At 43.9% G+C, this 18,846-nt stretch overlaps 1 protein-coding gene across 2 annotated transcripts in view; it reads left to right on the top strand.

The window, feature by feature from the left end:
* Window positions 1-18,846, top strand: part of LOC105836386 (homeobox protein caupolican) — a 71,174-nt gene that overhangs the window by 39,821 nt on the left and 12,507 nt on the right. For both annotated transcript variants that reach the window (XM_036282679.1, XM_028194329.2), the window contains exons 3-5: window positions 6,118-6,251; window positions 13,290-13,648; window positions 17,749-18,772. In XM_036282679.1, the coding sequence (XP_036138572.1) occupies window positions 6,118-6,251; window positions 13,290-13,648; window positions 17,749-18,772 (1,517 nt within the window). The remainder of the gene's footprint in view (window positions 1-6,117; window positions 6,252-13,289; window positions 13,649-17,748; window positions 18,773-18,846) is intronic.

Below are 18,846 nucleotides of genomic sequence, written 5' to 3'. Positions count from 1 at the left end.
GACTAATATATTTAATTAAATACGCCTCGCAGATTGCATACACACTTGATACTTTGCAGATCTATCATTAGATCTGAATATTTGTCGCGCGACATCAGCGCAAAAACTGAGAGCTGTCGGTTCTAATAATATCGATTCGCAGTGAGGTAGTAATGGTATACAGTTACATCAGAAAATATGAATTAATTAAAACTGAAATAGTAAATAATAGCATAATTAACATATTTGTATTTCCATTTTGAATCACATATTTCTTTTGATATACCGACATATATTAAATATGAAACACCTTTTTAAAGCAAGAGATTGTTGATGCTCTTCCATTTTTTCACAGATAAACGGGATGTTTGCTATTGCAAGAATCGGGAAAACCTAGAATTTTCAGAGAATTTTTTTTTTATTCTAAAAAATTATAGATTTTTATGAGATTTTATAAATACTCAAGAAAATTTTGAGAAATTCTACCTTTAAATTGAAATTTTATTTTTTTCTGTCAAAATTATTCTTTGAATATTTTTTTCTTGATGCAAAATCGATTAACAATAAATATGGCATACACGTTCACATATATTCTCATGTAACTCGTGAGTTTTTATTAAAATATATTATAGACAATAGAATACAGCGTTTTATATCGATACTGTGTTTAATCATTTTTCCAATTCTGTACTTCGGTGAGTTAGATCTGCGTATTGCCGACAGATCGTTGCCATATTTAATTTCGCTCGGGTATTAATTCTCATTTACTACTTTTTTAAATTTAATATTCAAACTTAAGAGTAATTTTTTTCTTTGTGATTGATTAAGGAATTTTAAAAGGTACAACGTATAATAAAATAAATTTATTTCAAAGAAACTCTCTAAACTCAACAGGAATTTTGTATAAGATTCTTGGAAAACCCGAGAGTTCTTTTATAAAATTTGAGTAAATATCCTGACAAAATTCTCGCCCACAAGTATATTCCGCATATGACACTTGCGAATCTTGCTTATCGTACGCTGGGGCGAGATCGTCTCTGTTAAACGAATCGGCAATGAGGGAAGGGAAGAGGCGGATACCGAAAGAACGGGAAGTAGGGAGTGGAGAGTGCTCTCATCGCTCTCGCGAACGAGTTTATAGAATCAATACGCGGGATGCCATGAAACAGGGAGACAAGGGATACCGCGGCAGCAGCAGCAGCAGCAGCAGAGTGCGCGAACGCGAGGAAGGATGAGAGAGAGAGAGAGAGAGAGAGAGAGAGAGAGAGAGAGAGAGAGAGAGAGAGAGAGAGAGAGAGAGAGAGAGAGAGAGAGAGAGAGAGAGAGAGAGAGAGAGAGAGAGAGAGAGAGAGGAGAGAGAGAGAGAGAGAGAGAGAGAGAGAGAGAGAGGACGTAACTCTGCGCGAGATAAGGGAGTAACGGAGTAGACGGAGACCTCTTCTCATCAGCCGACGGATTCGTCTTATTTCGCGTTGGCGACGGTGTCGGCGTAACGGATTCCGAGATTCGCTCTGGCGGCGTTTTCCTCGGGAATGCCGCCGCACACGGCGTATTTCGCGCTTTGAACCTTTCTCTTGATATGTTTCTTGCGGTCTACACTCGCGGACATTGTCTGCGATTTACAATTGTACCTGGGATGTTATCTTAACGGTGAGAATTTTTTACTTTTTATCGTTAATACCGCCTGTGAGAGATCATACGCTAAAATAGAACGCTCTACAAACGATTCTCCGAACAGTCGAAGCTACGAATAATTGGCAGGCTGTATTCCCTCGGTCTGACAGAAATTTCTCATATCTATAATGAACATAGCGTGCCAGTATCGCGAAAATAAGAGTGGCAAATTGAATATTTGTCGTTTTCTCTCAGGAGGATCATTTTTGGCGGAGTATCAAGTCTGACGTCTGATTAATAACGAAAATGCTTGCTATTTTGCAACATTAGTTGGACATACTGCGACTACACAGTGTGAAGCCGTGCGTATGAAACTTGGATGTTCGTCCAACGGTATCGATATCAATAGCAGCATTCCGCGGTTGCGGAGGAGAGGCACGCGTGTCTGCCGCAATACGAAAGTCGTAACGTTTCGATTCGTGATATCGCGCGTTATTTTACGGCCCATTGAAAAGCGTAACACGCGTAACTTTCCTAATCGTAGATTGTTACGCTTTTATAATTGGCACTTAAACGCGGCTAGCGTGCATTATTGCCACGCGCGGCGTATGTTTAGTTTGCGCGCGCGTACATCCGCAAGTAATAAAATCGAGAATCGCGTGAAATTATTGCAGAATTTTCTTACCTCTACGAACCTGCTAATTCGCACGAAATACAGTATTTCGACCGAAGACGATTTCTTCAGCGGATCGTAATTTTAAGATTCTATTAAGCCAACCATCCTTATCAGTTCTCGTGAAAGACCGTGTGCAAAAAATGGAAGATTTTTGATAGCGTTTTCACACACAACATTCAGAAAATGTTGATATATTTGCTTACTTGAATATACATACACACACAGAAAAAAAAGTACAATAGCTAATGCAATTGCGGGCTGCCAACTACATAAAATATTCAATACAATAATTTATTGTTAATGCAAGTACAATGTTGATACTACAATAGCATATATTATTGTATTGAGTATATTTGTAGTTGGCAGCCCGCAACTACATATCTTATTGGATATATTACATTTTTTCCGGTGCATATATGTATATAATATATGGTCATAGAGTTGTTCGTGTTTTTACGCTGCTATCACTTTGCACGCGGACGGTCGATCACGTCGGTCAGTTTCGCTGTAATTGAGACTGATGAGTCGAAGGACGAAGGAATCCTCCCTTGTGCGTATTGGTTTATTCCTGGTCATACGAAACCCCAAGAATGCCATTTGTCGCGCGAGACGACGGGACGCGCGGACGTCATAGTTTTGCATCTTTATCGGCATAAATTGCAGTCCGGCCGGTCAATCGTTCGTGGAATTTCAACGCTGTGGCGTAATTTGGCGCACGCGACCATCACTGCCAGCAGTCGGATGACGGACGATACGACAGGCTGTTGCCCGGAATGCCATAATAAGCGTTAGACTACCGAGAATTTTGAGTATTTTGACGATGGGACGCGTCGACCTTTCCATTCATATTGGTGTGATACCGTTTTTCAAAAAGAAGCCTCGAACAAGGAAGTCCTGCCCTCCTTTGTAAAAAAATCGTTTTTTTGTGCCATTTTATGACAAGGAAACATTCGGCTAATGAGAAAAAATGTTTCTTCAATGGTTACATTATTATACAACCTTTTGAAGAAATTGTACAAAAAGTTACAAGAAACGACAAATGTGCGTGATATTTTTTGTGCAGCAACAGGAGAGGCATTGCCTCTCAATCATCCCATTAACACGCATTTGTATACATAATTATACATTATTACTTGCGGTATACCTGCGGTATAATTTAGGCTCGCCTATCCTCCCGGCAGAAAAAAAAGCGTTATGCTGCCGACTAATTAGCAATGAAATGAAAACAAACAATTATAGAGAGTCACTTTTTTCTCAGGATGCTGTTTGTAATTTTAAATACGGGAAAATGGTGGAGAGACATTCGAGAACAAAATTACTACATGTTCTTCTATTTATTTTAATAGTACAAGTATACATTTTAATGGTATATTTTAATATACATAACTAAAAGTAAAACAATACATTACATAAATAGCTAGAGGCAATACATATATTTTCTTTCATAATTTGTGTTGTTTTTCCGTCGTATTCACTGTAGCTGTTTGGGTTTCTTTTTCTGGCATTTATTTCTTTTTCTCTTTGATCTTTTTCATTGGGTAGTTAAGCAGGAAGTAGGTATGTATTCTTGACGATTCAAATCGACGGACTGATTCGACGGACATTATAATATAATAAGAATCAGATTAGCATTGAATGGAGTGAGTGGCACGATGGATTGTCGAAAATGCCCTATAAGAATTCCATAAGACTCACAATGTTCAGAGTAACTAATATTAACAAAAAGAAACATAAAAACCGTTGTATCTCCTACGAATAACGATATGAATAATATTATTGAAATATTATTAAAAATTTTAAGCAATGTTATTTTAAATTATATCTAAAAATTGTACCAATATTATTCACGAAACAATAAAATCGATATGAAACTGAAGCATAATTTTAATTCAAAAATAATCACCTACCTTTTCACACAAACAAGTACTTGTTATATAATTCATTTGAGATCATTATTTATACATATATCAATATATTTTTTAAATAAGGAGAAATGGAGGAAAAAAAGAAATGAAAAAAATGTAGGCATAAATTCTCGATTAGTAATGAAAACTACTGAGCTTTTTCTCGCTGTTGAAATGTAAAAACAAGTGACTATTCCTGAGTTAAACGAATTACGTACATTTTTGTGTCGAATAGAACGCAGTCAGAGAATGAATGAGTATTTTGCTAAGGAATATACGTAGCTCCGTGCTTTTCAAGCATCCTGTATAGGAGACAATTATAGGCGCTATTGCATTAACTTGATGGACTGTGTCGAGCCCACAGCGACACAGGATATCAAGTTAGAGCCACCTCGCTGTCGCGCCCCCTAATGCGTTGCATACGTCGCGAGATTTGGAGCGCAACACAACGATTATTGCTACTTTAATACAGGCGTGCTCGTATAATCGGTTAAACCGACGACCGGTGACCCTATGTGACTCTGCACAGTCGTATAACAATAGTCCAAAGCGTCGACGTCGGACCACCCGCAGTTCGCCATTAAAGCCGCTTCTGAAAAGAAGAGAAATAAAGATGAAGATACACACACACACACACACACACACACACACACACACACACACACACACACACACACACACACAAACTTATACATGTGTAGATGCTGGACTGCCCGAAGAGGGAGACTTATGGTGAGGTGGGACTAAGGGCCGAGAGCAAAGCGAAAGAAAGGCGGGGAGGGGGGAGCCAAGGACACCCGTTAGGGCCTTCGAAAATCGAAACGAAGTGTAGGAGCGAGCAAGGAATTAAGAAAGTGGACGCTGATGACGATGAAGACACGACGACGACGACGACGACGACTACTACTACTACTACTAGATGTAACACGAAACTCCGTGGCGCCAAAGAGACCACTCCTAAGCCGCTGCACTAATAATATCCCCCATTGTGCTACCATTAGCCGCGTAACGTGCCGCGGCACGTTTCTTCTCTTTTCTCACCTGCACTCCTCTCTCTCTCTCTCTCTCTCTCTCTCTCTCTCTCTCTCTTTCACCTTTTCCTCTCACCTTCTTTCTTCCATCTTTTCGCTCCTTATAACGTGTCTTGTGACAGCATTATACATTACTGACTAACTCTGACGTCATGGTAATGTCTTAGGTTTGCTTTCATAATATATAATTAATCAAAACTTAGTTGGGTTAACTAAAAATTAAAAGATTAATTAATACATACTTTTATGGTTAAATAAATTAAAGGTTACGCATACATAACATTTAATTTATACATATAACGTTAAGCTTATGAAGTGTGTACTAATTAATTATCAGTTATATTTAATCTCAATTTTTGGTTACTATATATTGTGAAAACGAGTCTTAGGACTACTAGCTCGTATCACTTGGTTAAATCTGCAATCGCCTTTCATTTTCCTCTTGAATCGTCGCGGGATGATCAAAACGAGAGCGAAAGATTATTGAAAGATTTCTTTCAGGGACATTTATATCCCCCTCGTCTTTTTAAGGCTACAAACCGCACTGTGTGTGCTCAGATCAAATATTATATTTATACAATCCGTTGTACGACTCCTTACTGCTTTCCAGTCTATCAGCGAAAATTGAGATGGATTGGATTGAACCTCTAAAGGGTTTCTGTACAGGCTTGCGATAATCTCTCTCTCAGCATGCAGAACATAATCTGTAGCATTAACCATAATGGATCCATATAGTTTCCTGAATCGCTCGTGTCACGCGAGGATCGATATCGATCAATATCGTCGTTTATTTTTAATTTTGACGTCGCGATAAGAAGATTAGCATGTTTACATTGTAGGAGAATTTATATGCACGACGCATAGCGACATACTTTAAATAAATTAGTGCTTATCATGCACTCTGCTCTTGCAGGGTAATCCGTACGGGCTGAAGGACGCGACGGGAATGGGCATGACGGCGGACATGGGTGCTGCCTGGGGCACGGCCGCCCTTCAACCTGCCGCCACGGGTTACTACCCTTACGATCCAACCCTGGCCGCCTACGGGTAAGTTTATCGCCAGGTTTCATGGTCTCTCGGCTCCATTAGATTAAACTACCACCGAACGAGAGAAAGGGAGAGGAAAAGAGAGAAACCGCCGAACCATCTCTCTTCTTACCCCTGTCCCGTTACCTCCGCGCGCCGCCATTAAAACAAGAGTCACGATTCCCGTCGTACTCGCCACGTATACTCCGCTAGAAACGTTTCCGTCGCACGACGACGGTTATCGTTATCGCGAATCCGTAATATCTCCCCCTCAGTCGTGCACCTGGAGAAGCGCACCGTTTGTGGTGTATGGACCGTTAAAATTGCGCTGGTCGCAGCGAGATGAGCGCTTCTCGTTGTCCATTGAGACTGCAGCCAGAATAACTTTTACGTTATTATAATGTACAATGCGTTAGATGTTCAGCCGAGTTAAATGTTTATTATTTTAACTTCGTTTCGAGGATAAACGGAGTTGTTTGCGCAAGTTGGATCGCCCGTAACTACGTTAATACGACAGCGTCTGATATAATCGTCATTCGACTGCCTTGACATTCGGTCAAAGTAGTTACCATGATTTCCGAATTCTATCGAATTCGAAGGGGTTGAAGGTACCGGCGGGCACTCGAGTTAGGCCAAACACGACGGACGGCTACAAAATGGCTGTAGGCAGCCGGGTGGGCGTATATAATGGAGGCTTCCAGGTTGGACGTATGTACATACATACGTACACGCTGGCGTTATACACGCATACACAGCCACACATATCGCCACATCGCGAAGCGTAGGGAGAGCAGTAGGTCTCACTCCGTAGGAGAGCGAGTGAGTGAGTGAGTTTATTGATTGGCTTCCTCCCCGGGGTTGGCTCGCCCGTTCGCCAGGCCTCTCTCTGCTCTACTCACCACTCTACTCTCGGCTCCGTGTGCTCTCTCGCTCTATCCCCTATCTCTATCTTTATCTCTCTCCGGCTCTAAATCCCTCTCTATCTCACCCTCTCCCTCTCTTCTTCCCATCCATTCCTCCCGCACTCCCTCGCGTACGTCTACTCCCTTTCGACTACTTCCTCGGCCGCTTCCGTATCCTCCGAACGAGTCAGCTCCCACAGGTGCTTTACTTGCTTCGCTTAGCAACCCTCGTGTCCGCCTGGCGAATACACACACACACACACACACACACACACACGCGCGCGCGCGCGCGCGCGTTCATGCTCAATGTTCAGGAATAGGCAAGCGCGCTGTGACTCACGCAACGGGAGGCTTCTCCCTCTCTCTTCCAGAGCCACCCCTTTGGGTGATTGCATAGTCTGCATGTGCTCGACGGCGGTGGCGGCGCCTACCCAGAGAAACTCCGACGGTAGGCATTGTTTATCATGGAATTCAGTGCCCTTACTGCTTCGCACTCTCACCACCTTTCCTGGACAAGCCTCTATTAATTTACTTGCTTAATAATACGGCCGCTCTCTCGCTCTTCTCCCTCATCTCCGCCCCGGTTGCTCTCTTCCCTTAACGGGTTACTACGTGCCCCTTTCGTCACTTTCGACGCCGTCGAGCCACTATTGTTTTACTGGCAGCGTTGAAAGTTGCGGACTGTGTTGTACGACGACATAAGGAGAGGGGATGCCCCTCTCGAGGGTGTAAATTGAAGCGGTTCGATTGAGACGCTCCGACGCGAACGCTCTGATTACAGGAAATGAGAAATATATCGTTATTGGGAAAAGGTACTTTTGAGGACTCTTCGAACTGATTGATTTCTCTGTTTTCCTTCATTCGCATCAATGCACATTCCTGCATATCTTATTGTCTTACTACTGTATTTGTTACTGGATGATAGATGAGTATATCTGATGTACTTGCTTTTTGTCAATAAGACAACATAAACATTTTTAAGTGCCATTGATTTAAATATTAATTTAAATATTGGAGATATAGTTGTCATGTAGCTTTCAATAACGAAATATTAGTATAATATCGGATAATTAAAAAAAAATTTACATGAATATTTCTGTGTTCTTTTGCATTTAGATTGATAATTATACATTCACATTTGATGATGCTATAATTGCGTTACTGCTCTTTTCGTTCACTAAAAGCTAGGACAGTGTGTCAGCGAATGCTACGGTGATACTATCTTAATTCTAACCCAATCGGGAAATACTGCTTTTTGTTAACGCTCGCTTTTAGACATTCGCTATATTGGGATTACAGAAACGCGCGGCCTTTTCCTCTTTGAAGATTACCTTTGATTTCCTGCAGGTAACCGGTTACTTATTCGCGTCCTTTTTATCTATCGTCTGGAGACTCCTGAAACGGCATCTAATACTACTAGAAAAATCATCCGACATGCCGGACGAATAGAGCACGTACGAGAGCGTGCGCGTTTTACTGACCGACGAGGTACAAAGATTTTCCGCTGAGATTCCCTTCGCGCCATCTCACGCTTGAAACAAAAGATCAAACATCGAGGCTACTCGAGCGTAGTACAGTTCCATAATTATTTCATTGACTATCGAAGTGATTGTTACATCCTCCGCGATTATTCCGGCTTAGAATAAAGCTCGAGGAAAAGGCTGCGATGTTAATGATTGCACACAGACAGCATAGTATCGGTCTATCGTAGGACGCAGCGATTGCGCGAGTACAGGGGGCGGATCTTGTCGATGGCAGTACGGAGCAAACGCAGCCGTAAGCTATACATGATTCCACAGAAGAGAGGGTGTACGTGTGTATGTGAGAGAAAGAGGCAGCGAGAGGGCGAGAAGGAGCGAGAGAGAGAGAGAGATGCTGTAGATTGGCTGGTCGGTAGGAAACGTTTGCACATCCGAACCCGAGCGTAACTATTGAAGCTATCTATATATATACATATACACAGCTATACTAGGCTGGAGGACGTAATTACGCGCGTTCTGCCAATATTGGTTAACCTTTCGAGGTTGACGCCACCATATGCAAAGCCTCTAATGAGTCGCTCGAGTGCTGCCAGTGTCTAGCATTACGCGCTCCTCTATGCACCCTTTCGCATCGTTATTATCTCTCTTAGTGGAGAAATTCCGCTTCGATCCTACCGTTTTCAACCTCCCTCTGAGCCGGCCGACAATTTCGTTTCGCGTATACGATACACCTCTCTCCGTCCTTTCACTCCCACGAATACGGTGCTGCATTTCTAAATCGACGTTAATCACCAATCTACGTAGAAATATGAGCGGCGATGCGATAACCGCGAGTTGATTTTTGTTATTGCGCGAAACCCATTTGCCGAATTCGATATTGCATAACGTCGACATTTGATTATCGGCCTTTTGACGGGCGATTGACTGACAATAAGAAAGATATTCGTTCCCATTTGTTTACCATTTAATGTCGGATTGGAGATATTTTTACATTGTGGAAGATATTTTGAAATAAGTCACTCAAAGTGCCAGCTCGGATTAACTGAAATTCACACGTACATTTGATACTTGTACGCTTATTGGCAGATCGCGCGTTAAAAATCCACATACGTTGTGGTTCTTCAAGGACGCTCGTCGCACGATTTCGCTTTAGCATCGACAAAGAGACGATAAGAGCGTGTCAGAGAATTTTATGATAGCAGATAGCGCCATTCACTCGCGGTCTACTAGTCCGTGAGTTCTCGCACTGTAAACACAGCACTTATAGATCTTTATGCACATCCGGCTTCGTTTACGATCTTTTGAAATATATTAATTCGTATTTATAAAAACTGCTCATTACTTGCATGCTTATTTCATGTAATACGTACCACAAAATCCGATCGTAATGCTTGTGAAGAGTAATGCATCGTCTTTTTATTTTCTTTTTTTTATTAGATTGCATATTTTGTAGTCAATTTTAAGGAAATCCCAAATTATTGATATAGGTCCTAATTTTTTTTAATTGAAGATCATTTTTCATGTTTAAAGTTTTCACAAAATTAAAAATTCTGAAAGGCTCGATTTAAATTTAAAAGCAAATCAAATTTTAAATTGCATATGATAATGTACTAACAAATTAAATTCTTTCATTTTTATGTTAAATGTATCAACTCTAAATATAAAAAATTTTTAATTCTGTAAACCGAATTTGTAGAAAACTCGAATCTATAATGTCAATAATTCCGTTCGGCATCATTTGAATTCACGGTAAAACTGGACGTTTTCGTTATCCGAGAACATCGTGACTCGGATGTGAATAACAATAAGATTTTTTGCAAACCAACCGCGTTGAGATGCTACAAGCAGGAAGGGGAACATTGGACTGGTCGTTGCACATTCGCTAAGTTTTTATTTTGCTGCCGTTCGTCGTCGCATCTGCATCGTCGCATATACAAGACGCCATCACATCCGGAGCGATTCTCTCTCAGCACGCAACGGTACACTTAGTATGTAAATGCCGATGCGGAGTCGTTGTGTAGATAATTGCGCGGCGCAGCGCCGGCGCGGCCTGACGTGTGGGAGGCACTCGAAATTGCGCATATTAACGAAGGGGCGAACTTTGATTATATCTGCAAGCGTGTATCGTCGTCCGCTGTCGATTCCTGACGAGTTTTCGATTCGAAACGCGGGCTGTTACCCACCACCGCGTATTCGTTAATTTTTTTCATATTTAACATTTAACGAATCGCATCCGCAACGACGATTCGGTGATGGACCGAAAATGCCTACACGAAAAGAATGATTTTGCTGAAGTATCTTTAAAAATGTAGGGATACACATCTGAAAGTAATTTTATTAAACTATCAAAATAAAAATGCAGGAGCTCTCAAGCTGACTCTGCTAGAACGTCAAAATATTTTATATCATTGCCTATCATACTTAAACGTCTTTCACAATTATTTTGATAGTCTAATAAAATTATTTTCAGATTTGTATTTATACTAGATTTGTATTATAGCTAAAGTTTTAGGTAGAATCGTTCTTTGCGTATATACATACATATATATTGATACCATTGATAATCCAGAAAATATTAGAGAATCTTTCATATTTTGTTTCGCTGAAAGACATCTCCGTAATAGAATGAACCGCTTTCCGCCGTAATACGGCGCGTCTCATTGGTTCGTGTTTGGTAAATGCCACCATGTGGCCGCAACTGCTTCAACGAACGTGAAAGCCTATCAAAATCGATAGGACTCCTTCGAGGACATGGCTGTTTTCTTGCGGTAGCAGCAGACGAAAGGAGGAACGCGGCCGGAGGAGAGCAAAGAAAGAAAGAAAAGGGGGGAAAAAAAGGAAACGTGGAGGTCGAGGAGAGGCTCGTTTTACTGGCGACGTATCCCGGCGGCCGCCTTTCCCTTGTACGAGGGAGTTTAATAGAGGGTGAAACGTCCTCCACCTTCTACGAGTCAGCCTCCTGCGGATTGCCGCTTCCATCCCCATCGACGCGGTCATCTCAGCAATCTCGGATGCGGATCGCAGTGGTAATCGGAGGGTGGCACGGGGAGGGGGTTGCGCAGCCTTGTGCTCGTTGAGCGAAAGCGGGAACCTAATAATTCGCCATTCGTTCGATTTACCTCGGTTTCCGCTTTTCTCTTTCTCGCTCTTCGGCTTCCTCCCCGCGTATACCGAACGATTTCTCGCAGTTCGACCGCCGCCCGACATGCGCTCGTCTAATTCGATTACATAAAATGGAGATGGAAACTTGACGACGGAAATAAAGAACCCGCGATTAATACATTGTCGAGGAAAACCGTTGCACCGTAATCAACCAATACAGGTTGACCAATGTTCCTGATTCGATTCATTAAGAGTATTCGTTTGAATTATTTGCATACAATTTTAAATTAGTCATCCATTATTTCCCACAAAATTTGTAAGTCTCGTAAATTGGTCGGAAATGTTATTCCGAAAATCCGTTGATTATCAATATCGATCTTTCGCTTATCGTCTATACCTCGATGTCGATATTACGAGATTTTCATTTATCCCTAGCCACTGATGACGAGCAACAGCAGCAGGTATCTCGTCAGGATGTGTTCCGCTTGAGGCGAAACATTGTTACTAACCACCACTATCGCCGCTATCGCGAACCACTGTGCCTCTTCCATCGTTTCACAGCCGATGGATCGTCGATAGGTATTTTAGCCTGTAGTATATAACAGTATCCACCTATAACATACTCGCGCACTGGGTTCTTCGTAAGGGGAGGAATGGAAGAGAGACGCGAGAGGAGTAGACGAGACTGAGCGAGCGAGAGGAGATGGGTGAGAGGGGATCGATCGAATCGCCATTACGGCGAGTGAGTGCCGGGGGTGCACGATGGAATCACGCCGCCGCTGGGGGTTTATTCCCCGTATATATTTGCCGGAGTATCACCCTCGACCCAGTAGGATGCCACCCCCTCCCCTTGCTCTCTATCCCAGAGGGGTTTGATGTTCGGCAAGGTGGAGAGAGAGAGAGAGAGAGAGAGAGAGAGAGAGAGAGAGAGAGAGAGAGAGAGAAAGAGAAAGGGTGAGATAGGGAAAGAGAGGGAAACAAAGAGAGAAAGAGAGAGGCACGAATCTAGCAAAGCCGAGGGCTCGTGCAGAGCACTTCGGACTTGCCAAAATCTGCGGGGAATTCGCACCCTCGACACGATACCACTTCTCGAATGGAGTGGCCCGTTTCGACAAATATGGAACAATAGTTACCTTCTGGCAGGCAGACGGCGAGCGTTACGTAACGATGATTATTCAATCGTTAATAATGCATTTGATGTTTGTTAACGAACATGCGATTAGTAATTTCGATGTGATTCTTGACTTACAACACACACACACACACACACACACACACACACACACACACACACACACATACACACATACACACACACAAATAGGCGCACACGTGCACATGTGCATAATTACACACCTATCGATTAATTAGTTGTCAGCTGGCCTATTATGGGAACTAAGAGAGACGCGTGCAAATATTATCCACGGTTTACTGAGCTCTTCTTTACGTCTCGGTTTTCCTCATATTGCACTTCCTGTTTATAAGTCGCTGCTTACTCGAGCGTAACGGAATTTTGAAAGAATTTCAGGGGACCGTCTCATTATAAGCCGTTTTTTTCCGTTGTCTTTTTTCAGGTACGGCGCTGGATACGACTTGGCCGCGCGGCGGAAGAATGCCACGAGGGAGTCGACGGCAACCTTGAAGGCTTGGCTGAACGAACACAAGAAGAACCCGTATCCGACGAAAGGCGAGAAGATTATGCTGGCTATCATCACAAAGATGACGCTGACCCAAGTCTCGACTTGGTTCGCGAACGCGCGAAGACGTCTCAAAAAGGAGAACAAGATGACCTGGGAACCGAAGAACAAGACGGACGACGATGACGACGCGGTGCTCACCGATTCTGAGGATAATAAGGAAAAGGACGATCTCGCGTCGGACAACAGGGGCGACCGGGTCGGCGAGGAGGCGAGGCGGGGCCTCGACGATACCGGTGAGTCTCTTTTTTTCTCCTCCCCCTCCCCTTCCATGCATGGACCTCCGCTGCCCGTCAGCGAGTCAGAATTCATTATTCAGTAAGACGCTGCCTCCAGATACGAGCCGTCACGTTTTCACGTCGCTATCTGCGAGAGCGATTTAGAAAATTGCTCGTAGTCGAACGGGGCGTGCTGACGTTAACACGCGAAATCTTATGCGTTTACGTCGCTAACAGGACTACAAAATGTGAAACGAAATGAAGCGGGAGGCGTGTCCGCTAACGTTGCCGCGGAAAAAAAAACATGCTGGAAGAGTAATAATATTCGAAACTGCTATAGCCCGCAGCGGCGCGCCGCCGCCTCGAGAAAGCTCTGAGAAAAGGGAGAAATTGTGGCGTTGCAGAATAATAATCGCGATAACTCGTCGTTCTGTCGGGTGCTATCGGGAAATTTCTATCGTTAGAAACGTCCGATTAACAATATTGCGAGAAATATCGTCGGAGCTAAAGCTGGAATTCACTTCTCGAAGGTAGATCCAGCGCGAGCGAGGCGAGCCGATCTCTTTGACTCCGGAATGTCGATGGCGTGTTTCCGTCGCGTGACTAGTTTCCCCGATATCGAATACCCATCAGTTGGCAACGTTTCTCGTATTGTGCAAGTATATATTTCGCTCACAATGAATTGGACTTATGACTTCACTCCGGGCGGTCGGCAGTTGTTTCTGAAGATTACCTGAATCTTTTCGAGAGTATTCCTATACCGTTTCTGGATGATGCAAATACATCTTCGTTCCGTGTTTCGCCTGAAAGATCGATGATAGAGGCCTTTCAGCCTTCTCGCTCGCGTACCTGTCGTTCCTTGAGAGCTTCTGTGTTTTGCCCATCAACCGTGAATTTTTACGGTCGACGATTCCGAAATACGCAAATTTCGGTTCGTTTTAGCGCCCGCCTCATCGCGAGCACATGCTCATTAAGGGCCCCGAATGCCACGACCCGTTCCCCAAACAGTGATTCGGATATCGAAGATATTTGCATGCCGAGGACGATCCGCTCGTCGAGGCGCACTTTTTTTTATTTCGCGCGGCGACCGGAAACGGCGAGTTAGGAATTCGCGGCGATACGCGGCGGAGCGCGCGGCGCGGAGCGGAGCGGGTTCTACATCGCGGGGGCGGACATAATGGTTCACATGTGGGTAAACACAGTGACGGGTTGCGGGTTGCCGCGCGAAGAGATTAATGGCTCTCGGTTTGGTCCCCCGTTGAATCGGGCCGACACCGTTGGTATTGGTATTGGGGACCCCGGGTTGGACCGGGCGGCTTGCCCGTGAGCTTGCCGCGGGCGTGTAGGTGTATATACGGTACGCGAGGAGCACAGAGATCTGTGAGAGGAGCACGTAATAGTATGCGTGTGCGCATGCAAGAGGGAGAGGGTGCGCTGAGTAGCCATCCGTAGCACCATATCCACTCCGTACTACGGAGTCCATATATATACATATATGTGTATGTATGTGCACACACACACACGCATATATATATATATATATATATATATATATATATAAATGCACATAGCATAGATAGATATATATATATATGTGTGTGTGTATATATTACATACAGTGTGAATGTATATAGATACACACGGGAGAACGCTGGTTCGAGGTACGGTGATGTATCGGCGCCCGCGGCGAGACGAATGGTATGGACCCTCCTATGGCCACCATTACCCCACCGCACATTGGCCAATATCGGATCTCTCTCTCTCTCTCTCTCTCTCTCTCTCTCTCTCTCTCTCTCTCTCTCTCTCTCTCTCTTTCTTTTACATCCACACACTCACTCATTCACCCGCTCTCCTTCCCCTTCGTACTCTCGTCGTCTCGGTCTCTCTCCGGATTCAGGACACCTAGATCCTGCTACGTCACGCGTCCTGCAATGGCTCGTAATTTCAAAGGACCAGCTCGAGCGGAGGAGAGCACTCTGACGATGTGCTCCGGGAAAGAGCTGACGAGAACCGATGGGAAATTGATTCGTCGCGTCGGTTCTCCTGCATGTGAGGTCGCGTGAAAGCACAGACGCTAGCGTCTCTTGCATCTCTAAAATTTTCGTGGTTCTCTTCTTCCTATATAAATAACGGGAACGTGTATCGACACTTTGGTATGTGGACGGATATACACGTACACGCCTTCACTCGCTCTGTGCCGGTGACCTTTAGAAATTCAAAGGGGAGCTTTTGGCGCGCTCATGAATTTCTACGCCGAGCCGGTGAGGAAGATAGGTCACACGAACTGTCAGCCACCTATGCGGCGAGGGTTGAAATATTCGTATTCAAGTAGAATATATATTCAAACTCTCGAGCTTTTAGAGCCCGACTATTGTTACATAAAGTTAGACACTGGCAAGTTCGGTCTGTCTTGTAAATCACCGAAATGTAATATCGGAATGGAAAAATTATTATGTGCTTGCTTGCGCGCGATCTCATCGGGTAAAGTCAAGCCTAATACAATTTAGTTATTCAATTTAAACACAGAATCCGCCCGCACGGCACAAAGATTACGAGATTAACGTCTGATAAAAGAGGGTCAAAAGTTAAAGAGCCACTTGTGGACTCGACGGTAGTATCTATTTAGTTGGCCCATAAGAGAGAAGTTCCCTTTTATAAGGGGGTGCGTACGCCCTAAACCGAAACTCTCTTTTTCTCACCTTCTCTCCCTTTCTCTCTCTCTCTCTCTCTCTCTCTCTCTCTCTCTTTCTCTCGCTCTCTCTCTCTGTCTCTCTCTCTGTCTCTTTCTCTCTTTCTCTATGCATCTCACTCTGCCTCTTTCTACATCTCTCTTACACTCAAGAGTGTAGCAGCACGCCCTTCGTGCTTGGGAATTATCGCTTGACGACCCATCAAGTAAACCCTCTGCCGACACATTCGAACCTCTTAATGAAATTCTCACCCCTGACTGACTGCCTGGCTTGGCTCGGTGGCTGCCTGGCTGGCTGGCAGACGGTCGGGACGATCCGTGGAGTGCCCCGAGAGACGACGGGACAGGGAGATCGGTGAAAAAGGAGACGGATACGCTTCGCTCTCTCTCCTTCTATCTCTCGCTTATCCACTCGCTCGCGCATCCTCCCCACTCATTGCCCCGAAGGGAAACTGAAATCTCTCGCGCCCCAAAGTGGTTGAAGGCTTCGCTCCCTTTTTTCACAGCATCCCTTACAGCTTAACTGTATAGGGGTGTAAGAGAAATATCCGCACTCTCCTGCCGCTCGACGACCCTCCATGACGGTGGAATCCCGTTACGATGACTCGCGTTCTACGTCTCACTTTTACGTATCGAATATTATAAACCATTAATGTCTCTATTTTTCTCGCGTATATCCATATTCACGAATTATTTTCGGCAAACGATAAGCAATTTCATATCTTTTATCCATTTCAGACAATTTACAAGTGAAACGATTATTTGACGAACAACATAAGAAAAAAACTTTTACTTTTGAATTAAAAGAAATTTTATTATTGCAATATTAATAATAATTAACAATAATTGAAGAATACTTTATTACGTTATATCCTGAGTGTGTATATATGTGTATGGGATATTTTTTAAAACTTGTTTTTACAAAAAAATTAAATGTTGAAAATTTTTACTTATGCATTTATCAATGAAATCGTCATTTTCATACGTATAAAATATATTTTTTAATTAGAAAAATATATAAATGTAAATGACAAACTCTTTTGAGAATGTTATAAAATAAAAATTACATGCTAAAAGATATTTAATTACTGAAAAATATACAATTTGAAAGAAAAAAGGATTCGTAATTTAATTTCAGTATACTAAAATTATTGAGTGTGTTTTTACAAAGTACAATGTACTTTTACTGTGGTGTTTTCAGATAAATAAGTTTTGTAGACATAGTGCATAAGAAAGGAATACCCGATTAATATGGTGTTTGAAGGAAATTATGTAATTATCTCCCCTGAGGTCTCTGAGTCTGAATTTCTTAATATCTTAGTTTTGATAAAAATTGACTTATAAAATTGACGTTTGTTAAGTGATTGATTAAAGTCTTTTCAATCCTTTTTTCAATAAGTATGTACGTAATCTCTTCAATTGTTTCCAGAACCAATGAGACATGTAAAAGCGGAACTTCTACAGCATGAGAAGGATCTCGACGATGAGGACGAGTTAGATCTTGAAGACGACCGCCGACGGAGTGAGCACCCCTTTCACCACACGATGCAACATCACCATCATCACCACCAAGGTTACGGCGGTGAGGATCATCTGAAGGAAGAGGGTATCAAGTCAGACTGTAGTGCGGGCGTACCGATTCCCGCGACGAAACCCAAAATCTGGTCCCTAGCGGACACGGCAGCGTGTAAAACGCCTCCGCCGCCATCGCATCCCCACCATCAACAGTATCATCATCTGCATCATCAGCAACATTATCCTCAGCAGCAGCAGCAACAGCAGCAACATCACGTGCCCAATCAAGGACATCATCATCACTCGCAACAGCCATGGCTGGGTCCAGGAGGAGCGGGAAGTGGTGCCGGCGGCGGTGGGGGCGGTGGCGGGGGTGGAGGAAACCTGGGAAGTTCGTTCGCTTTGCCCTCCTCGGCGGGGATGAGCCCGTCGGCGGCGGCGACGGCGCCCTATTCGGGCGCTGCCGCGAGATACGGTGGCTTCCTCTCGTCCTCATCCGGCGGCCAGCTCCATTACAACCCCAATTCGTCGTCGGGCTCGAGTTCGAGCGCATCCTCCTCAGCGGCGGCGGCGGCGGGGTTTCCAGAAGTTGGCACGGACACTCCACCCCAGACGCCGCCCAACATGAAGGTGGCCACGCCGAACGGAGTGATCCAGGCACCGCCGGGCGGTTACTGTCCTGGTGGCAACGCCGCCAGTGCCACGACTAATGGCAATCCTAATATCCCCTATGGCGCGAATCATCCCGGTGGCGGTGGTTATCTGTCGACGAGCTCGGGCTCGGTTAGCAGTGCCTCGTCTTTCAATTCTCGGCTACAGAGCTCGCCGCATAAGGATTTCTCGCCAGTCGGTCAGAATTCCATTCTCCATCAACATCAAACCACTGCCAGCTTGCCACCCACGGAAGCTACTACCGCATTTAAACCGTTTTACAAAGGGTGAGTGACAGTACGGTCCGACGTCGTTTAACTCTGTCGTTTAATACTTATTTACTAGCGTTGCTAAATCGTAT

The sequence above is a fragment of the Monomorium pharaonis genome, chromosome 2 (genome assembly GCF_013373865.1).
Source record: "Monomorium pharaonis isolate MP-MQ-018 chromosome 2, ASM1337386v2, whole genome shotgun sequence".
NCBI classification, from domain to species: Eukaryota; Metazoa; Arthropoda; class Insecta; order Hymenoptera; family Formicidae; genus Monomorium; species Monomorium pharaonis.
Note: the sequence above shows the minus strand (reverse complement) of the source record. Positions and strands in the feature narration are given on the sequence as shown.